Source organism: Lissotriton vulgaris, chromosome 4_1 (assembly GCF_964263255.1).
Source record: "Lissotriton vulgaris chromosome 4_1, aLisVul1.2, whole genome shotgun sequence".
Classification (NCBI taxonomy): domain Eukaryota; kingdom Metazoa; phylum Chordata; class Amphibia; order Caudata; family Salamandridae; genus Lissotriton; species Lissotriton vulgaris.
The window spans coordinates 298,235,780-298,259,519 of NC_141691.1; the positions used below are offsets into that span (position 1 = coordinate 298,235,780).

A 23,740-nucleotide genomic window follows, 5' to 3' on the forward strand; every position below is an offset into this window, starting at 1 on the left:
AAACTTTAGAGGTGGAGCTTCAGAATACGGTGCCATTGCAAACCCAGGACCCGCCCATCCATACACGACCGGACCACCATGTTATAGTGACTCTCACCCCCACCCCCACCCCATTTTGGGCAGGATTACCTTATTTAGGGTGGCGTAATCATCAATTGGTTTCACAGATTTTGTCCACCATGCAATGCATGGCAGACCTGCACATGAAAACCTGTTATATACATGTATCTTATCCATTATGTTATGGTGGATTGGTAGAACTGTCTACACCTATGTGAATTCTGAGGTAAATCCACAGGAACCATATAAATGTATCTCAGGCGATGTTTATCCTTGTGCATGGGTGAGATCGGTAAGATTATATTTTTCGATGCTGGTCCTTGAGGGGAGGGGTGGCAGGGGAATGATGTCAGAGTAGCCTCTATTAATTGGACTACCAGAAGGATGTTCCAGAAGGCAGATAGTGTGTTGTTTCTGCAACGAGGAACACTGTAATCTGATGCCCACTAATGATGCAATGTTCTATTGAGGTTTGCTGATGGACATCTGTGAATTGTGGTCATTAACCCATCACAACCTCCAAATGATTTAAAAAACCTGCTTAAACCAAGGTTTAAAGGTACAGCTTGCTAAGTATAGCTCTATTACGTACCAGTAATCTTCATTTCTCCAGGTCCCGTTGTCATCGTCACATTCATTGACAAAGTGGAGATAACCATCTCCAGACAGAAAAAAAGACCAGAGGAATGCTGGGACCCTAATACCACCCTCCCACCAGGAGCACATAAGCAGTACTAACCTAGCATCCCGCCTGTATACAACCAAGCCCACACAGGAAGGCCGCCCATCCGGGAGGAAGGAAGGGGTGTATGAATGGGACCAGGACAACGGGATCCGAAGATTACTGATAAGTAATAGAGCATTACCCCCAGGTCCCCTATGTCCTCGTCCCATTCATTGACAAAGTAGAGAATACCAAAGCAGAAAACCGGCCTTCCGAACCAGCAAGCACACCCAGGATACCCCACCAAGGCAGCACCCAGAGGGAGCAAAAAAGGGGGGGAACCGCAGGAGGCTACCAGCCAGCAAACAAGGACCCACCAGAAAGGGACACAACCAAGGACCAGCAACCGAGCCCAGGAGAACAGAAGGCCACTGCCCCAACAAGGAGGCAGCCGACCAGAAAAACCGGAAACAGCCCAGGCCCAAGGAAAAAACGACCAGCACCACCAGGGCCGCCAACGACAACCACCAAGCACCCAGGCCAGAAGGAGAATCCACAGCGAGATCTCAGGAACAGGCCAAGCCACAAAAAGCTGTGGAAAATAGGAACAGGAACCCAGAACCGCTGCCGCACAAGGCCCAAAGAGCCAGCAGTGCCAGAGACCCACCAGGAAAAGAACGCAAACCGAACCAGGGCCCAACACCAAACAATAGCAGGAGCAGCAGAAAGACCCCAGGGTGCACAGTAACCCCAACCAAGAGCCAATCAGGCCCGCCCCACCCAACACCGGAGATGAGAGCAGAGCAGGAGACGGCCAGAACGAAAAGGCCAAATGCCAAGAAAACAGCCGGAAGCCAGGACCGCAGGCAAGCAAACCGCCAAAGCAGGAGGATTCCGGACTAACCAGCACCCGGGAGAAGCCACACAAAGCACAGGCAGAAGCACAGGGCAGAAGGCAGAGAGAGAATAGCACCCAACTGCCGGACCACACAGCAGACCCGGACAAAAACCAACAGAGGCATCCATCCATGTGGAAACCGGAGCAAGCAGAGAAGCCAGAGGCACAAGCAGCACCAGACCCTGGACAACCAGCAGCAAGGAGAGCAGAGCCCCAACATAGGCAAGACAAAACCACAGGACCGCATCCCCACAGGGGAGGGGGGAAGTAGGCACACCAAAGACTAGACACATACCGGGAACAGCACCTAGGGGAGCCAGGGAAGACAGGAGCGGGGCAGAACACCAGCACCAGGCAGGAGCTGGGACGCCAGGCAAAACAAACCCCAGAAGACACAGAGCAGCCAGCAAAACCAAGAAGACACAGCCGGAGGCCACGCCGAAGCTGCAGCAAGCCGGCAGAACAGGAGCAACCGGAGGCAACCCTGAACATGCCAGCCCAGAACACCAAGGCCCCACACAGGCCCGAAAAGCAAGATGCAGCCCAACGGCAAACAGGGCGGAAAGCCCTCAGCCACAAGAAGGGCCAACAAAGGCAGAGCACTTGGGCAATGGGAGGGGATCCCTAAGCCCAACCGCAGCCATGGAAAACCCAGCAGAACCAGGCAGAAAAAAACACGGACACCCAGCTAGAGGCGAAGCAAGCCCGGGAAGAGAACAGCCGGCAGGAGCAGGCCCAGAAGGGAACACAAGGAAACAGCCGACACCACCGGTGCGCGAGGTCTGCACACCCAGAGTGCACAGGCACGAATGTAGGGCTGAAGAAGGTGACCAGCAGGAGCCGAAAATGTCTACAGGAAAAGGGAAGCTCAAGCTGCTCCAAACCGAGGCACTCAGCAGGCCCTGATCTCGCCAAATGATGGAGACCAGAGGAGACCAGGAGCCCACAGGGAGCAACGGCACCAGGAACCTAGGCGGACCACCAACAAGGAGAAATGCAGCGGCAAGAACCCCGGACCCCCAGGGACCACCGGAAAGTGAAACCACAGCAGTGAACTGCCACACAGAATGCACCCCAGGGTGCGACCAGCCAAAGAACAATGCCCTCCCAGCCCAAGGTGCGCCACCACGCCAGGGCAGGAGGAGAACCACTCCAGGCACCAAGCACACCAGGGGCAGAAAACTCAACCCACACCAACAGCCAGGCCGCGAGAGGGCTGGAGCAACAAGGCCCCCATTGGACCACCTGAGGCAGACCCCAAGTGGCACGGCCCACCAAAAGAAGAGCAGGAGCCCAACCACACCATTCAGAAAAAGCCAGAGCACCTGGCAGACCCCAACCAAGCATCAACCAGGCTGGACACCACCAAACCCCAAGGCCAGACAAGGCCAGGAGCAGGCAGGGAGGGACAACCGGAGGCCACACCAGAAGCCCCAGCCACAGACCGCCACAATCGGCCCAAATGACACAACCAGAAAAAAGAAGAGCAAAGAGCGGGAAGGGAACCAGAAGAGGACCAGAGCAGCACACCGGCCCTGGCTGAGAAACAGGAGGAGACAGACAGAAGGCAGAAGTAACCAGGGCCTCACGGGGCTGCAGGAGGAACAGCCACTAATCAAGCTGCACCGCCAGTGAAACCTGGAGAAAGACAAACCCAGAGCCAAGGAAAAGGGCATGGCCAGGACCCACCAAAACAAGCCAAAGGCCGGGAGGAAACTAGAACAACCGCCCAGGGCAACCTCAGAGAAACAAGCGGAGACCCACAGCACCAGGCAAGCACCTGCGGAGTCCCAAGTAGGGACAAACCAGGCCCAACCGCACTGAACTGCAGAGAACAGAGAAGGACTGGGTGGATGGGGTGAAAGGGCCCAGGCTGCAGCAGCAGCAGGGGAACAAAAGGACCAAGCCAAGAAGCCAGGATCAACGCAATGAAAGCACCAGAGCAACCCCAGCACAGAAGAGGCAATCTGCTGGACACAGCACCAGCTAGGGCACACGAAACAGCCCAAAGGCAGAGGATAAGGCCCACTGCCGGAGCCCTGGGATAAAAACAGGCAGCCCCACCACATACAAAGGAAGAAAGGGGCACCGTACATCAAGGATCCCCAGGCCAAACCCCTGCATCCCCAGGCCAAACAGGACCCAACTCAGGAGTACACAAAGGGAGCTGCAGGGGAAGCTCACAGCGACAGAGGCCGGGAAACTGCCCTGGCCCCAGGACCAGCGGCAAGAGCGAGGACCCAGACACTAGCCCACTGCAGGAAAAGCAGTAGAAAAAAAGAGCAGCTTGAACCCCCAAACGAGGATCAAGCAGGCCAAACACTGCGGCACAAGAGCCGAGAGAACGCACAGCACCAGGAAGACGGAGGCCACCACCGAGAGCAGACAAGAGTGGGAGCAGGCAGGTAGGGAAGGCTGCAGGCAGAGAGCAGGGGCGGACAAGGCGGAACAGAAGCAAAAGGGCTGAAGGATGAAAGCCCAAGCAGTGAAACAGAATGAACACAGCCAGCAGAGGATCGAAGTAGGCAGAGCCAGCGGGACAAACCAACCCCCACGACCCCCCGGAAGAACTGTACAATGCCAACACTTCCAACTGAGCACACCGATACCATCGAAAGACCAGGGATCGAACACCCAATCAACAGAGCAAGAGCCCAAGACCATAACCAATAGGCCAGAGTGACCCCACAAGGGGCGCATGCACAAAGCAAAATGAGCCCCAGAGGCACAAGCAGCATGTGGAAAGAGACACAGAGCAACACAGAGGTAGACCAGCATGCAGGGAGGAAACACCACCACGGAAGCCACCAAAAGCTCAGGACCCGAGGCATGAACCCATGGCACCATCACCAAGGCCAGCAGGCGAGCCGAGAGCCTCATCCATACCCCAGCAGTCAAGGAAGCGCTGGAGGACTGCAGATCCATGGGGCCGAGCCGGCGAACCAGGAGTCGTGACAACACACACACGCACCAGGCACCGGCACGCAAGGCACCGAGCGAGCGCTGACGGTAGTGAGAACCCCCGAGGCAGGCCAGGCCAACAAAGCACCTCTGAGCACCCCAGAACAGAGCGCACAGCACCTGCGGGAACCCAGGAGCACGCCGGTCACGGGCCCCGCTCCATGCCACCTCAAACCAAGACTGAGGAGGAGGCAAGGGACAAATGGCATCCGTCAAAGATAAAGGCCGAGGAGCACAGTACATCAACAGCAGGAAACAAACTGCACCAGAGAGACCCACCCAAGTGTCCCAGGGAAGATGAAGGCACATCGGACACACACACACACCCGCTGGGAGAGAGGGAAAATAGCGCTACGCGGAACTCACCCAGAGTGGGGGCCAGAATACCACCAGTAGTAAGGCCCTGTCTCCAACAGCGGGAAGGCCAGGAACAGTGCAAGAGTGGCGTGTCTACCACTCAGCCCAACCTCAGAAAAATGCGCACACGACCCGGAAGCACCTGGAAGGCCATGCACCAGCAGCAAAGGGCCGGCCGGGCAAGCAGCACACTGACCACGAACAGCAATGTCCCGCACCACCACAATGGCGAAACCAGCACTGACCCAACTGCCGATGAGCATGCAGAGACCTGCAGCAGCGTTCAGACCCACAGGCACCAGAGACCTGTACAAGCAGAAAAAACAAAAAGCCGCCAAGTGGATCTCACCCAGGGTGTTGGCCAACACCAGCACCAAGGCCCCCCCCCCCCGCAGCCATCAGCAGGAATCTAGGGGAAACAGCAGGAACTTTGCAAGCGAGGAACGTCTCAGCCATAAAGGCTCGGAAAGATGCGTAGCGACCCGGAAGGAACCGGGAGTCCACACCCCAGCCAGGATTCCGGCAGCTACATAGACTGACTCCCAGGCAGGCCAGGAGACCGCCCGGGAAACCCCATGCCCGCACAGCCCGGTGGGAGAAAGGAGAGAAGAATGCAACTCCAGCCCAGCAAGAGGAGCACCAGCACAGCACATCCATTGTTGACAGACAGAAAAAAAGAACAGGTTGGATGCTGGGTTAGTACAACTTATGTACTCTGAGTGGGAGGGGCAGTATTAGGGTCCCAGCATTCCTCTGGTCTTTTTTTCTGTTGGGAGATGGTTATCTCCATTTTGTTAATGAGTGGAATGAGGACATAAGGGGCCTGGGGGTAATGATTAGCCTGAACTTCACATAGTTAATCACAGTTTCAACTGTTTTCACTTTCAATATTTGTACAACCACATGAGTTTTAGAAATGTCTCCATCAATAGCAATAATGAATAGCCCTGTTAGATCCTGCCTATCATAATACAATGGCGCTCACAAAATATGTCTGTTAATACTGTTTAAAAAAAAAAAATTTTATACATTTGTTGCAAAACCAACCAAAGACAATGACATGTTCTGCATATTGATGACATTCCTGTGAAGATCTAAAATGAGCAGCCCCGTTCCTTGCCAGCATATCAAAATAAACCACATATGTGTACAGTATCAATCATGCACGCCCTGTCACACCTCTATTCCCCCCCACCCCCGTTCTCACAAAAAGTCCATCGATGTGTATTATGGGGATCTAACTGTAAGGGCCCACTACTCTGGTGTGCTCTGTCGGTCAGGGGAAGGGGGTTACTGCACCTCAGCTTCAGCTTCCAAGTCTGGCCCAGTCGAGTGCGTCTCTCTAGTCTGATATAGAGTCCAAAAGTTCTTCGGGAGATTGCGAGGTGGGAGCAACTCGCTATAATTTTCCGACTGGATGGAGCAGTGTGTCATATCTTTGGCCCACTGTGTTATCATAGGCTTGGGGCCCCATAGCCAGCATATTGCCACACATATTTTAGCTGATAGTTGCGCCATATCAACTAAACGTCGGGCAGCTTTGGGAAGAGGTTTAGAATATCCAAATAGGGCTTGTAACCGATCAGGGACTAGCGCCCGCTTTGTGATAATGTTGAGTTAATTGTAGATGGTACTCCAGAAGTGAGCTTTCCCTGGGCATTCCCAGGCCAGATGGAAAAAGTCTGCAATCCGTTCACCGCACCTCTCACACGAGGGTCCATCCCTTAAGCCATACCGATGTAATCGTTCCGGGGTATAGTACACCCTGCTAAGGAATTTAAAATGGACCAGCCCGTGCCAGCCATTCAGTGAGACCGGTTTAGTGTTCATACAGCAATAAGACCACATGTCATCCGTGAGGTCAACCTGCAAATCGCGTTGCCAGGCTAACCTTGGTTTCGTGTACATGCTGCCCCTGGCTGCCATGGAACTATGATATATTCTGGAAATCATCTTAGCTGGTAATTGCGCTTTTATGATGGCTGTGAGCGCCAGCACCTCAGGAGGCTCCATCATATCTTCGCCTAACAAGTCCTTAAGCGCATGTCTAAGCCTATGGTATTGAAATTGAGCCAGGGTCGTGGGGGAGGGTTCAGCATCTGGCATGTCAGTCCATGTGCGGAGGGTCCCATCAGTATAGAAGTCACCTACAACCTGTGCACCAAGTGTATGTAACGCATCTATAACACCCCTATCCCTACACGGCGCCAGCTAGCAGCACCACTCCAAGCGGGAGACCGGTGAGTACAGCAAATTGCCCGCCTTGATGGACAGTAAACTCTGCCAAGCATGTGCAATCGAGTCACGAGACTGTAAGATGCCCGTACGTCGACTAGGCGGTGTAAACAGTAAGGCTGGGAGGGGTACAGGATCCGCGACTATGGACTCAATCCTCACATGGGCGATGTCGGGCGAGCCGTGTGTCCAATGATATACATGGGAACTTTGAGAAGCACAATAGTATAGTTCCGGGTCAGGTGCTCCCAGACCACCTAGTGAGTATGGCAGCATCAGTATGTGCCAGGCCACACTTGGTTGCTTGCCCGCCCAAGCCAGATGGATCATGAGAGTTTGTAGGCGTTGAAAGACCGCTCGGGGGAGTATCATGGGGATATTTGTAAAAAGAAAAAGGAAGCGCGGTAGGACCACCATTTTCATGAGAGCCACTGTGCCTATCAGTGATAAGGGTAAACATATCCAGGGCTGAACGTTCTCTTCCCATTTAGAAATCGCAACTCCATAGTTCTCTTTGAGGACCACCTCGGAGTCTGTGTGTAGTTTGACCCCCAGATATCAACGGATTCGAATGCCTTCTCCATGTCTAGGAATACCACTATGGCAGGGACTTCCAGTTCAGTAAGTTGCAAGGCCACAAAGACTGTACAAAGGATATATGTCAGGTTGCTTGGTACAAAGCCAGCCTGTTATAACGAGGGGCAGTAGGCGGTTGAAAACCATTTTTGCAAAGATCTTTGTATCTATATTCATCAATGACAGCGGCCAGTAAGAGGCAGACTCGCCCAGAGGTTTATCCGGGTTGACAATAGCTACTATGATTGCTTCCCTCATAGATGGGGCATCGCCCCTGAGTTGCACATATCTTTGTACAGCATGAGTAGATATGGTAGCAGCAAATCTATGAACGCTTTATAAAAGGAAACAGGCCATTGCTTCCCGGTGCGCTACCCGCCCTCATGCCAGAGAGTGCCAGCAGTATTTTGTCCCGTTCTATCGGACGCATCAGGAACTCCCTGTGAAAATTTGTCAGCCATGGCATCTGAATATGTGTTAAATAGTCTAATATTTATTCATCTGGGCTGCATCCCCTGGAGGAATACAAGTCAGAATAGTATTGTCTGAATTGCTCTGCTACTTGGGCATCCGTGAGGGGGACATCCCCCGTGGCCGAAGCAATTTCAGGTATAGCAGAGACCTCACTATTTCATTGACGGAGCTGTGCCAGGACAGCCCCCGGCCGTTCCCCCTCGCCATAAGTGTGAGCAGTGGCGTATTTCCCAAGATGCTTAATTTAAGTGTCCGCCTCCTCATTATATTACTGCACAGTCTGTGCAAGTTCCGCTTTGAGTGCCGCATCCGGACCAGTCAACAACAAGGTTTCCAATCGCTTGAGCTTGCCCTCCAGATCAGCCAACCTGGTTCATATCGATTTGAGGACCACTCATGCTTGGAGATGGCAACCCCCTGTATATACACTTTGAAAGCCTCCCATACCGTTTGGAACGGCTCAACTAAACCCACATTTGTCTCAATGAAAGATTTGATAGCAACAGGCATCTCTTCCTTAGAGGCGTTGTCCAGTAGTGAATAGGGCAGGAAACGCCACATAAAGGGGGGTACCCAGTGTTTAGGAGTTGCGAGGACCAGCAAAAGGGTAGACTTGTCCGAGTAGGTACGGGGCAAGATAGTGAAAGACTGGATGCACTGCATTACAGGTCTTGAGGCAAACCAATAGTCTATTCTTGTATGAACATTATGGTATGCAGAGTAGGGCGTGTACCCTTGTTGTCCCTCATGTCTGATGCGCCAAAGATCACACATGTCTAACTGGAGCAGCGAAGTTTCGAGAACAGTAGCTGAAGCAGACACCCGTATGTCCGGGCTGTCAGTTTAATGGCCTTCTTAGGTTTAGCCCTCATCAGTACCCCTCTAGCAAGTGTGGTGAAACCGGCTGCGTGCACGTTGCTCAAGAGTCCCTTAGCGCGCCAGACTGGACTATCCTGTGATAAATGTGTCTCCTGGAGTAGGGCTATATCAACGTTATGTCTAAATAAATAGCTCAGTATCTTCCTAACTTTCCTGAAGTCGTTCAGGCCTCTCACATTCCACGTGAGCACTGCAATCATCTCAGGGCAAGTTTCTATGCGGTGTTCAGTCTTATCAGTCATAAGGGAACTGAGTGAACATGTGGCTTGGGGCTTTACGCATCTGGTCAATACCCCAAGAGCCCTGCCTCCCAGGAATAAACACAATAGACAACTTGCAGATGTCAGTCATCAAACATTTCCTCCCCCCCTCCCCCCACCCTCATCAAATCTAGCCCTAGAGGGCCTAGATGCTGTAAGATCCTATCATGTACACATTGAAAAATGACATTAATTCCCAAAAAATTGCATAATACAATACAAACCCCTCCCGCCACTATCCACGTTAGACCAGCTCTAACTTGGCCACGGCACAACCCTGTAAACTCAAAAAGGCTACCCTACCAACAACAGAAAGAACACTCCCCAGTGTAATTCATGCGTGGGTGGATTTTGCTCATCAAACAGATCGAAATGTTCAGCTTAGGTAAGGCCCCACTCCATGCACCGTCAGGTGGATATTGTGCAGCTGCAATGGGACACTTCCCGCGCATTCAGATATAGACCCAGCAATAGATAAGTTATTCTGTGGGCAGGTCAGACCATAAGGCACCTGATCCAGAGTTATCAAACTGAGGGCGCGAAACCCGATCGTCCCACTCACATATAGCAGACCCCCAAATTACGGAGGGCTATCCCTCCAAACTAGGGTCAACCCCACAGCACCCATTCAGTAGTTAGTCTCCAGTCCAGGTCTCAAGTCAGTGCAATCATGTCCCAGGGCGAGTAGGTCAAGGAAACCGTCCTAGTAGGCCATCATGAAGGAGACAAAAGCATCCCCACATACTTTCCCACGACCCCCATTTTTGTCCCCTCCACTCCACTCCCACCCCCAGCAGTATACTTATCACACATGTTTAGCAGCTAGGCATCAGTCCTGCTCCTCCAGCGAGCCGCCTGTCACCTCATCCGACAAGTGCTTCTCCAGGCTGTGTCTCATCTCTTTGGACTATCCCTTCATGGGATCGGCCCTGCCTGTTGACACGTAGTCTCGCCGGGTAGAGCATGGCATAGTCTTCTCTCAATTTGCGAAGTTGTCTCTTCATTGGAGTGAACTGTCATCAAGCCTCTTGGACCCTAGCTGTGAAATCTGGGAAAAGAGAGATCGTGGACCCCTCTTGTCGCAGTGGTTGTTTCTCTCTAGCCAGCTTCAGCCTGACATACCTATCGCAGGAGTTAAGTGGTTTGGCGATGATCGGCCTAGGAGTTGCCCCCGGAGGAGGCCTCTGCCCTTGAGAGCGGTGCGCCCTCTCCACCACAAACATATCAGAGAAGGAAGACTTACCAAGTAGGGTTTTCAGCAAGCGTTCAATGAAAATCTCCATGTTGCCATTTGGTTTTTTTCTGGAAGGCCCGCGCGATGTAACCCAGGTTACATCGTTGAGAACGTGCTTCCAAGTTCTCAGTTTTTTCCTGCAAGAGCTTCAGAACCCTGCCAAGCTGCTTGTGTTCAGTATCCAAGGCTGTCTGCACTTCTTCTGTCTCCGTTAGTCGATGCACCGACATGTCAAGTCTCTCCGCGTGCATGTCCAGCCTTTCCACAATATGGGCCATTCTATGGGACAGCACTTCCTTCTTAGAGCCAAGGGACGTGATGCCCCCCTGCAAATTCTTTTCCATGGTCAACAGTAGGCCTCGTATCTCTTGCCTAGGGTCTGCATCAGGCTGCTCGCAGTCTCTGGTTCCGTCCTCGGAGGCAGCGTCAGTGGATTTGGATATCTTCTGCTCGAAGGACAACTTTGGCTGTGCCCTGTCCACCTTGCCCGTTTTGGCCTTTGAAGGCACCAATGCGCCCTCAGGTCCGAATCTCCGCAAAGTGTATCTGCATCAACAGCAGACAGTGACCAGATCACACCACAGTCAGGGGTGCGGAACTCCAGGAGTATTGCACGTCAGCGCCCCACTGGCAGAGCGCTCCTTCAACTCCGGTCGCCCAGAGTCCCCAGTTCAACCCCACTGATGCCAATGAGAAGGTGGGTTCGCAAGACCTTTCACTGCATTGGTAAGGGGATACCAGACAGTGGCCTAGTGGCCCGTGGCACCTCGCTAGCCTCAAGGGGGTATCAGTGTTAAGTCTGCAACTAGGTCTCAAGCGAACCTCCAGGTTTTGAAAGGTAATTCAGGCCACCTTTCCTGACTTCAGTAGCACAGGCGTATCTCCCCAGGGGCAGCACAGCCTCCCTCTAGTAGTCTATAGTGGCCAGCTGACAGGGGGTCTTGAGCCACAACATCCACAGCTCAGCAGTCAACCTGCACAAAATAAGTGCACCGTCTCCTTTCCTCCTGCCCTCCTACCCCCAGCGCCCCCACCGGCACAGGGACGATCATGCTGCAGCCACAGGCCCTGCAGCATTCGGGAGTGAGAGAGCATAAATGGGCGGCCTCATGGGTGTAGCTGTTGGATCCTCTCAGCCCAGACTGCCTGTGGTTCCAAATAGGGGTAGGGGCTCACCGCCGACGCGTGTCTCCGGACAACCTCCGTATCTTCCCCGCATGGGTCGCAACGCCCGCGAAGCCCAGCCAGGCCCGCTCCTCCGGTTTCCTTGCGTCATGGGCCCCTAGCCAGTTCAGCCGCTCAGCATGTCTGCCGGAGGACCTCCGCATTCCACACCAGCGTCATCGGAGAGAAGGCGCCCACCGCAGAATCACCCCACTGAGTTGTAGGCCGGGGGGCACCACGTCAGCACACAGCCGCGCTGAATGCCCATCACTTCGATCCCAGCCGCTGCCGGTCAGATCGTTTGCCACCTCCGCCTCTCACTCGAGCCCGGTGTCTCAGGCCCAGTCTGGCCGCCTCACATCATACGCCAGAACTTTGGCCCTGAACATCCTAGAGCTGTCGGTAGCACTGCAAAATGTACCTGCAGGGCCCGTGAGCTCAGTGATCACAGGTATCAGGCGCTAGCACAGCGCAGCGGCAGGATGGTTGTAGGATCGTGTGACGGTTTCAGGGAGCTCTCGGCTCAAGCGGACATCTTGGTCGCGAGAAGGCTCCACCCCCCCATGTCTGTTAAGACTGTTTTCTACTGAACAAACTAGATTCCACAAACGAGAGTGATTACTATAAATGTTGCTTGGTTGCCCATGTGCATTGAGCCAACTCATTTAATGCCAAATTGGTCCTTAAATCCATGCACTTTTGGTAGCAGTTTTCACTGCAAGCATTAGTTCTACAGTCTCTCATCAGTAAATTCTATTTTTGTAAACAACATCCTGTTTTCCGTAGTAGAAGACCTGACCAACAGCTTACTACAATTCTTAACCCGTTAAGCGCGCGCAAACATTCCGCCCCAGTGCGGACGTTCGATTGCGCTAACGGGTTTCGGACGTCCAACGGTCGCGCGCAGCACTAGCGAGGTAGTGCACGCGACGACCGTTAGACGTTCGAAGCACTGAACGGGTTAAATGTTCAATCACTATATTCCCGGATTAAGGAAAATGAATGCTACTTGTCCTGCTCTGCATGAACAAATTTGATAACATTTTACAGGCTTGGTGCGTTTGCTTTCATTGTATCACTTCAAACAGTTACAGGTTAGAGATGGCATTCAACAAATACCAACTGTAATTAGGTTTTATAGAGACAACTGTTTCTATGATTATAAAAGAGAATTTGCAATACCCTTCCATCCTTAGTTATACTGATGACAATTAGCAAAATAGGCTCAAAGAACACTTAGGGTCTGATTACAAGTTGCATTATACTGATGGAGTTTTAAATTAATGCTTGAAAATAATGTTACTGTGTGGGAGCACAGTGCCAGTACCATGGAGGTAGAAGGTAAACCCCATTGAATGCAGAATTTCCATGTGGGATCAGATTTACCAGTCGCAAACCCAAATAAAATTCCCAATTCCAGGGGTTTATTGCATACATTTCCCACCTCTCTCTGTACAGGTGATAAATGTATTGTGCAGTCTCTGTGGAGGTAGTGGTGGATGGAGCGCGGTGTGGGGGTAGGGGGAAGGAGAAACTAACTTCTTGCAGAGGGGAACATTGTATCCCATTCACTAATGTTGCTACGCCTGTCTCATAGCCAGGGCCGAAGAAGGGCCTAGGGAATGTCTTGCAGACTGGCAAACGTGTGCGCCATCTCAATGACCCATTACAGCATTATGCTCATCTATATCGGGTTACCCTCTCCAGCACTAATTTTGCACCAGCGAGGGCCAATGGCAACATGGCCTTCATCAAGGAAACTCGTTTTTAAACAATGAAACTAGATTTATTAAGCTATTCAGGGCAGGATATGCTTTTCCTATCAGCTAATTGTATGAAAAACACTTATCTGATCATAGCGTTCATGGATGCAGCAGTTGAAAATGAAGTTCACTAGTGTCATACACCTAATATTTACTTAGTCTTGAATGAAGACTTAAATGTACCTCTATTATTTTCTTATTTGGAAATATTCTTATTATGAGACCATCACTAGATTTTGGGTAATTGTTATTCGTATTATAAACGAAATCGCTGATGTACTCTTTAACTTCAAATACTGACCCGCTTAAATCTAAGTCTGCCATGATTACCCTACTTCAGGGCCGGCCCTAGGCATGTGAAAACTGTGCACCTGCACAGGGCCGCCAAACCCCAGGGGCCGCCACGACGAGGATCGGATCGGAAGGATCGTCGTGGCTCTGGCAGCCCCCTGGCAGGATTTGGCGGCCTCCGGGTCCGACCCCGGCGGCTAGCAATGGCAGGGTTGTTGTTTAATTTCAGTTTCACTTGACTTGCCCAGCCAGCCAGCCAGCAGTTTGGGTCCCAGGGCCGTCAATCTTAGTCCTACTACCAATGACGACGTGACGGCCCTGGGACAGCCCCCGCGCCGCGCGCTGTGCGCAGTGCGCAGTGCTCAACACTGCACCTGCTGCTCATGCTCTTAGGCGGCCGCTCGGAGTATCGCGCACAGGCCGCGGTCCGGCACGGGAAGCGACCGACCGTCCACTCCGTCTGGCGGCGACAGCCACTGCAGAGCCCGCAGCATGGGGGGCTTCCAGAGCCAGAAGCAGAAAGAACCCGGAGCGGTCAGCAGCCCCCTCAGGCAGCTGGCGAAGAGGGGCAGCAGCAAAGCATGAGTGAAAACCCACGGGTCAGCGCGGGAGGTCAGCGTCCGTTTATTGCAGCAAGCAGTGCCCGCTCATGCACGGCAGGCAACGGTCACTACAAGAACACTGCCCCTTAACTGCGTAGTCGGGTGTCCACTCTCTTTAGGAAGCCACGCCAAATCACTACTGTGGCAGTGCACGTGCACTGATGATGTGAGCTCAAATGCACCTCGTGGTCTTGTGTCGATTTACTGCTGGGACGGCTTTATTTCACTTAAGGAAATACTGGCCATAGCAGTGCAGGGCTCAGTGTTCCTTCACAACAGGGGGCAGTGTCCGTATACTACGAGGGGCAGTGTGAATTTATGCAGGGTGTAGTTCCAGAGTTACCGTATGCATTGTCCTAAATTGTTGACATAATACAGAATATTGACTTATACGGCCAGAAAGTGATTGTTTGGTGTTGTTGGGGTGCCAGAGCAATGTTTATACAGTCCCACAGAACGTTAGAGCAGTGCCAGCGATGGTTTTTCAGTGCCAGGGGTTTTCTGTGCTATTTGCAGATGTTTCAGCCTGGTGCTCTGTCAGAGGCTGCCTAAATGCAGCAAGGTATTTTCGTCAGAAGTTACGCTTTATCTTGCCTACAGAACTTCGCAGTTTTTATGTGAAATGCCAGATTTATTTTTACTCCATAAGCACCAACCCATTTTTTTCAGTGTATACAGAATCCCGTTTGTACACAGATAATAAGATGCTTTCGAGGTTCAACAACGCAACCAACGCTGTTGGCGCATTTCGAATGTCAAAATCGATGCATATCACTTTTTCTTGCAGAACGTGTTGTATGTTATTGTTCGTATGTTGCCATTTTCATGTTTTAATGCCCCACTAAAGTTGTTTAACAGAGTCGGCCGGTGGTATGCTCACTACTACCTCTTCTTGTTTTCTCTGCCATTTGTCTCATTGTTTGTCTGCAAGTGAATGTCATCACCCAGAGCAACACACGCAGGGCTTCACTTGTGCTGTAAACGTGTAATCACATAGTGCACACCTTGGCCTGAGGCTTCTCCCAAGCCAGACATAGCAGGTGCCCGGAGCGTCGCTGCCATTACCTGATCCAGACTGCACTGAATACGCGCTGCATTTACAACTCTACAGGTTGAAGTGCAGAGCAGTAAGCAGGAGCGCAGGGGCGGGGGTAAAAGGTGAGGATATCGGGCGACCACTAAATTGCATTTAGAACACCTGTTCTGTTGCACCGCCTGCCCTTCGTGCACTTGTGCATGCGTCGGCTGTACACTTGTATACGTCAGGGCAATTTATGATTAACGAGTCTGAAAAGAGGCTTTACTCTCGAGAGCAGTGTCGGTTTCCTGACAAAGAGATTGGGAGAGAGTGGAAGCACCTGCTACAGTGTGTTGCCTTTTGACCTCCACCTTGCCCTTTGGTGACCGGTCTCCTTAGCAAAGTCCTTCCCCCATCCCCTACGTTTACCCCTCCCCCAACCACACACACACACAAACACACACACACCACACACATTCAGCTTATGAAGAGAGAGAGATAAGAACAGAATTTAAAGAGGGCCCGTGGAGCTTTGTTTACTTTTCTGTTGTCTCCATTTCTTGCTCTTTCTATAACACCTCAGCAGTAAATAAGAGGCAGTCGAAAGTCCAAGGTTAGGCACACCTGTGATGTCACTGGGTGTGAAAGGGAGTGACATGTCGCTTTTTTCACCCCCTCTTCCGGGGCCCCCACCTACGCTCCCTGCACAGGGCCACCATGAGCCTAGAGCCGGCCCTGCCTACTTTACAAAGTCAACACCGTGAACTATTGAGGTTTCAGAATTCTAGAGCACCAGAATGAGCTTTGTTTCACCCACCACATTAATCTTATTCGAGACTGGGCAAACTGTTACTTAAAATTTGTTTAATAAAAGACATCGCCTGTTAAATTACATTGATTTACATCTTGAATCATATGATTCTCACTGTAGTCTTTGGCTCTGTAAGATGCGCCTACATCCATCCATCATCGGTCTGTCTTTCCAACACTAATTTTCCACCATCCAATTCAATTATTTCGTTTTAAATTATGAAAGCTAAAACACAGTGACACAGAGAATTCTACTTGACATATCATGGCCCATAGTATGGTGTTCCATGTTCTTTTAAAGAGCCCTACAGCCAACTGCTTCCTCTTCAGATCCATCCAAACGTGGAAGTCAGCCTATTGCAGACTCTTCCAGCTGGACCCCAGCTTTTTTCCTTTTGTACACTGTTACCACTAAAGCTGTAAACTTTTCTTTTTAAATGTTGGAATTTAGGGTACTGGTGGAAGGGGGTGAGATCTTACTCAGTTAACAGCCACCGTCTCTGTAAGTGGCGCAAGCAGTGCTGCAGGGCCACTTATAGCATTTATTTTGAAGGATGTGCATGTACTGCCACTTTACTAGGCACTTACAAGTAAATAAAAGTAAATAAATGTACCAATGCGGTTTAAGCCAATTCTACCAAGGTTAAAGGAGAGATCAAAGCACTTTAGCACGGTTTAGCAGGGGTAAAGTGTGCAGAGTTCTAAAAGGTAATAACACTCTGCCAGAATAGAGGAGAGTTAAGGTAAAAACTTGAGGATGTCCCTGCAAAAGGGCCAAGAATAACGCTTATCATTTCGAAATCGACAGTACATCAACAGCTACCAATAAGAAAATCACAATCACATTCTGATAAATATTGTCAGGTGAAGAAAATAGGAAACACCGCCGTATCATCCCATAGTACAGTATTATGGCAAGCAGTAACAAGGTTCCATTATGTGCCAACAGGGAGACAAAATCGCCATTAGGGCAACTTCAAAATGTAGAAACTAGTCCATGGAACCAACCCTCAAGCCATGGAAAACCACATAGTATCACTTTTTCATTCAGTGATTATGGTGTTATGAGCTTGAGGTAAGTAGAAAAGCTTTCAGTGTACTTAAAACGTCTCTATGTCTGGTTGTGGGTGGCATTAGGTCCACATACAGCGCAAGTTGTTCATTACAGTAAAGGAGGAAGTCAGGTTTCTTTGCTGCATAAAGATCCAACCAACCCAGCCCGATAGAGCAATCTTTGGGTCCATGGGTACCTCGCAATCACATATAGTTCACAGTTTAGACCAGTATACATGAATTGCGTGGCAGAGCCAGGCCAAATGCCAAACACCTCTTTTGCACCACAGCTGTCTCAATTGGAGTTCTCGCTTAGCCCAACCGTCCACAGAGCCTAAGGGGTGATAGGCTCCCCCTAGAAATTTAGAATAAGTAATTTGCAGTCTACTGCTAGAAGATATCATGCGGGTCTAGACACATAAGAACCTCCACACCTCTTTGGACAACTCCAAGCGCAACTCCCCACCCGTGCTTGTTCTGCGGCCTGAGTGGCCACAGGTTTCTTCTCTTGAGGCGAAAGATATAAACATGAGATTGGTGCTTGGTAGAGGCAGCCATTAAAGGCTTCTTCAGAGTTTGCAAATGGACAGGCTCCACGATGAAAAGAGGGGTAACCCTCCTACATAATTCTTGCATTTGATGGTACAAAAAACATCTAAAGGGGTTTAAGGTGAGTATCCTTTAAATTCTGCATTGTTACTGAAGGAGCCCTTACCATAATGATCAACCCAGCGAAGTAGGGCCCGGTTTGTCATCGGCGAAATAGCCTTTGATTCATGTGTTACAGACAGGACCAGGCAATGTCTTAATGGCAGTCCTGACGACACGTATTCTTAAGTATACACAATACTGCCTTTCATCACTGAGTCTGCATTAAGTTTGCCCACTATCATATAAGTGGTCTGTGTATGTTCCAGAAAGCATGAACACACTCCTTGCTTCCTGTGCACATACATAGCATTTAAGATACCCATCCTTCTGTGACATACAGTGGCCAGTGGGAGATAAGACTTGAAGATTCATGTGCAGCAGGTGCAGAGCATGAGCGAGTCTCAGGTGGTTCATCACCAAAAGCATCCAGCAGGAGGCTCTAGACTGACTAAGAGAGCAAGCCCTGCTCAAAGGCAAGACCAGATTGCAGACAAGAGCTAAGAGAAGAGTAAAGGCAGACTCAGAGAACAGGAGGAATAGAGGGAGAAAAAAACAAGAGAAACAGTATCAAAAGAGAAAAAGCTGTAGAAAAATGCAAAAAAAAATGCTTAGGAAATGAAAAAAGAGAGAAGATACAGAAAAATATGACCGGGTTGGAAAGGACGGCAAATGCGAGATAAAAAATACATAATAATAAAAAAATTAAAAACGAACCAGCACTGTAAGAAAGATAGTGGGTTGTAATAATTAAATGCCCCTCACAGTGCATTAAAATTATATTACAAGTCAACCCAGACTTCCCATATCTCATAAAGGCACTCTATCTGCGTCCACATGCCACATTATGGGGGTAATACCTCTATATGACTTACAACATCCGTCTGTGAAAATCAAAAAAGAGCAGAGTGGAATGCTCAAATTAATCTCAGCCACCGTCAACTCCTCAAAGGCACATTCCAGCACTTTGTGGGATTATTACAAAGCCCCTATCGCCACCACAATGTCACTTTTTGTGACGTTGTTGTGGCAATATGGTCAGCGCCCTATTACCAAGGCAGGGTTAAACAACAAAACGTGGCTAAAAGCCCAAGACAAGATTTTTCCTGGTCTCAAGGTTGCAAAACGAGGAGAAATGGTTCATTTCTCCTCTTTTTTTCTTTTTCCATGTGTGCTGCCTTGTGCAGCACACATGGAAAAAGCAAAATGCCAATGTTTGTTTATGTACAGGAAAGTGTCCCTTCCTGTACATTAACAAACCTTTTTTGAATGCCAGTTTGTAACTTACATGTGTGCTGCATGAAGCAGCACACATGTAAGTTACAAAATGGTATTTTAGCTTTGTTTATGTACAGGAAGAGACACCTTCCTGTACATAAACAAAACTTCCTGCTCGCAGACACCGTTGCACTCTGGTGCAAGGGTGCCTGCGTTGGCGTTAAGTCGCGAGATTCAGGGCAGTCACAGGGGTAAACACCAGGCTGCACCACATTCTTGAGAATAGGGTGCAGCCTGGCGTTTCCGAAGTGGCGGCGAGAGGCGTTAAGGCAAAGAGGCTAACGCCTCTCACCGCCACTTCCTAGGTAATATGCCGCTGTGTTTTTTTCTCATCAATGCCACTTTAAATCCAGACTGAAATGTTCTGCGGTTGCTTTTGTTCCTGTTCAGAAGGGATATGGCATGGCAGTCCAGGATGCACTGTTCCTACTGGAGCAGCCCAAGTCTGATTTATGGTGAGTTGGTCCATGTTTGGAGTGGCACAGTGAGCAATCAAATGAAGAACTGGATTATGAGCTGACTAATTACCAGTGGCTGAGATTATTTGAAGGATTTTTGTTTTGCAGTATACATCTAACATAGAGGTCGGGTATGCTTATCCAATGTATGAATCCAATGTATGAAAAATAAAAAGTTCAACTTTGGGAGAACCTTGCTTGTGTAAACGCAAAAACATTTCCATTGTTTTTTTCTCAACTCTGAATTGTTTTTCGATTTCAGTGGCCATGTACAAAGAGCCATCTCTTCATGATCTCACAGAATTTTCAAGATCCGGCAGTGGGACACCAACAAAAAGCAGAAGTCACTCTGGAGTGTTAAATGGCGGGAAATCTATGAGTCAACACGAATCCACGTAGCCAGGTTGATGGCTCAGCTGCTGCTCGACATGGAACTTTACCTCTGGATGCTATTGAATTCTTGCAGGCAGTCTCTCCTCCAAATGTTAAGTTATTCAGGACAAGGCACAGGACTTGCATAGGTCTTTCTTGTATCGGCCATTATAACTTTTGGTTGCCAATGGATATATCCCTTTATTTTAGAATACGCTTGCTCATCTCAGAAGACACTTGGCTAGCCAGAAAAACACAACTGCGGAAAATAATATCTGGAGAAAAAGATCCTGCTTGCTCTTGTCACCAGTGGTTAGTGAAAATCGAAGTAAAGCATCGCATGGCACTCACGGGTCAAGGAAGTTGCTGTCCAACCAAGAACCGGCGACCACTTGCGTGTCAAGTGACAATTTAATGATTGCGTGTTTGTAAGTGCAAAGAAGCAACAATAACAACAAATGTATTGCTTTTCTGGCTCACGGTTTTATATCTAAGTCTGAGTAACAATGTATTATTTAATTTGGAGCAATACCACTTTTTGATTTTCTGCAGAGGCAGTTTTCTGAACTTCAGTGGGTCCTTAAACTTGTGTCTTTAAAAACCAAAATCAGGGCTGGATCTGAGTTGTCTCAGTTCCGAGTAAACAGTGTGCTTGTGGTTTTAAACACTATGAAATATACCTTTTTATAGATTTGTAGTACTCTGGTCAAGTTCTTGTGCTAACCTCAATCTGTAGGAACGGAGTTGTGTCAGCTTCAGACCACGGGAGGTGTACCACCCTCAAGAAAGAAAGTATCCTCCAACGTAGTGTAGTGTTCTCCTGATGCCATTTGTGTGTGTCACGTCAAACGATTGTTGTGGCTTCTTTTCTAAACAAAGAAACTGTGGCATTAAGGTGACTTACGTTTTTTTATAAGAAATGTCTTGTTTGTAATAAAAGAAAATCTTATTTCATTGTATTGGGATTGTGGGATGTGGTAATCAAGGATGCATTTGGACAGGTACCCCACACCAAGCTGCATACAAGCTCCAGAATCATAGTTTACATTTAGTTACTTTCCATTTAAATCATCATATCTGTTGCATGGGAGAAAGGTGGAATATTGGAATAGAACTGCATGATGTGTAAGGTTTTGTGCATTAAAAAATGTTGGAATCTGTGCTCCAAAATGTACAAATTATGGTCAAGCAGCCTTATCTGTCTTGAACAAAGCAGTTGCTTATTATTTGTTGTATCCACAAACATGCACTAAATAAACTATTTGTACTGAGATCATTTTTAAAATGTTTGATTCATTAGACTAGCTGAATGTTTCTTAGCCTTGTCTTTTCTTCCATACCAAATAAAGTTATTAAACACAATGTTATGACGTTTATAAAGTAGTGCAGATTTCATATGGTAGTTTGTGATGCTTAATTTGTAATTTCATCATATGGGGTTGTATATTGTCAAATGGAGCCCTGTTTACCTGAACGAAGGATGTGTGTGTGTACATTAAAGTGTCTCAGTCTGTTCTTTTTGTGCCTAGTTTTTAAACAAAATTCGCCATTGTATTGTGATAATCTAGATACAAGTTGGAAAGTATTGTTTGTGAGTATGTCCATTTTTCATGTGCCTACAGGAATAAAGGATGAGTAGGATGATTTGCAAATACCCGCTCCGAAGTTCAGCTGCACAAGTCCATATATTACAAATGCCGGTCTATTAGGCCTGATACTAAGTCCGGTCGATCCCTCCCGGGTAATATGGACCCACCATAATTGGATGGGTCGAAGTAATGAGTGCTGGATATTACTCACTGGAGGAGCCCCTGACAAACACCCTCAGAGAACAGGAGAGTAGAATTCCCATATTAATATATTAAGTTCAAACCAACATATCAATGTCGGCCAACGAGGAGACCGCTCCATGCCTGAGGGGTAGCCACAGAGTCCAACTTCCTGAGGAGGAACACCAGACAGATACATTATATTATGTTGGGATGTTTAGCAGAAATAAAGAAGCACAGTGTACAATTGTCAAGAAATATAGATTCTATGAACCAGAGAAAAGAAGATATATAATAGTAACAATGCATTAACTCTACATACAACACAAAAAGACCATGGTGAAAATAGGAGCATTGGCCCATTAAAGTAAATTGTGGTATAAAAAAATGTCCAGATCATTTCACAGCGTTCTTAGGGTTTTCTTTATTGGTTCTTGGTGGAGGCAAAGTCACAAGTGGAAAAGGGTTGGTAACAAGGGAGTCCAAAGTAATAAAGACTGGTTTAAAGTTTTGTCTGGATCTCAAGTAGCTGGAAAGTGTTTTATATCCATTCTCTACTCCTCTTAACCAGTCCTAGAACCAGGTGTGTTTCCTTTCAATGTAACTCAAGGGGGCAACAAGATATTGGCACCAACACTACTACACTTTACAATCCTGTTAAATTCGTGGCCGAATTTGCAAAGATCACTTCCAAAATTAGGCAAGAGTTAGCCCTGGAAAAGTGGGAATACGTCAAGGTTATGTTTAAAATAAGATACACATAGTGCCAGAAATATCTTTGTAAATAGGATTATTTATTTCTCTTTGGGACCCTTATGACATTATCCAAAGTCCCCTATTGAAATAGTGACATGAACCAAAGCCTTTCTGGGAAACTCTAAGTTTTAACTAGCTCGCCCAGGCCCAAGCCTTAATTATGCAAGTAATGTACAATACTGTGAAATAGAAAGAACATACAAAGTACATGGTAAATATACAAAACGTGTTTTCTAAACAAATCCAGAAATAAAACCAGAAAAAGGTGTATTAATTAGCTTCCATAAAAATATAGTTTTTTGACAGAATGAACAATTCGTATATAAAGTAAACAAATCTTCTTGTGTGGTGTATTCTTAGGGACCCTACAAAGCTTAATTAAAGTGAACCCCGGAAGTTATTTTTAGAGGCATCAATATATGTACTAGGGACCCCAATAGAGGAACAGACAGTGTTGCGCTGGACGTCAGACACAATACATTTGCACATAAATGTTTTCTGGAGCTCAGTCGACTAAAGTTGAAGAATGTCATAGGCTGCCTGAAGTTGATTCCATGGTCTTAGTTGGATTCAGCAAGTGCTCATAGTGAAGAAGTCATTAAGGAAAGAAAAAGAAGGACAAGGTTGGTAGAGGCTTGAGCAGAATCTAAAATCTCCAAAGAACAATTTGCCTATTGCGGTTGGGGCTTTTCAATGGTTCAATGATTTGCAATGCCTTTGTGGGTCACTCATCCCATAAAGATTTAAAGAAGGCCCAATTATTTCAAAACTCTCATTGTTAATTTTTTTATCTGGCATCTGATCTCCAATTTGTGCCTCTGTGGTTCATTTACAGCACAAAGTCCAAGTCCTTACTTCTAAAAGGGCTGTGGCATTCAAGCTTCTAGATGCGGCTTCCTAGAACTTACTAAAACTTTGCCTTCCAGCTCTCCGATCACTTCCAAACTTCGAATATTATGGTAGAAAGTCGTTACTGTTCCATGTGACCAATGTGTAGTTAAACCCCCTTACGTTGTGGCTATCACTAGCAATTTTAAATGAAGGCATGGTGTAGCTATTGGCTTTAATGTAAAGCCTCCAAACGAAGCAATCACAGACCTCCTTGATGAGTTCAACACTTTTGCCTAGATTAGGAAAAACTATAAATATGAAAACGTATG

The 23,740-nt window shown here is 48.4% G+C and overlaps 1 protein-coding gene across 11 annotated transcripts in view; it reads left to right on the top strand.

Annotated features, from left to right (window-relative positions):
- The window catches only part of FGF13 (fibroblast growth factor 13), a 1,000,232-nt gene extending 978,020 nt beyond the window's left edge, over positions 1-22,212 (top strand). For all 11 annotated transcript variants that reach the window (XM_086918621.1, XM_086918627.1, XM_086918625.1 and 8 more), the window contains one exon: positions 19,946-22,212. In XM_086918621.1, the coding sequence (XP_086774747.1) occupies positions 19,946-20,082 (137 nt within the window). In that variant the 3' untranslated portion in view covers positions 20,083-22,212. The remainder of the gene's footprint in view (positions 1-19,945) is intronic.
- The last annotated feature ends 1,528 nt before the right edge of the window (positions 22,213-23,740 follow it).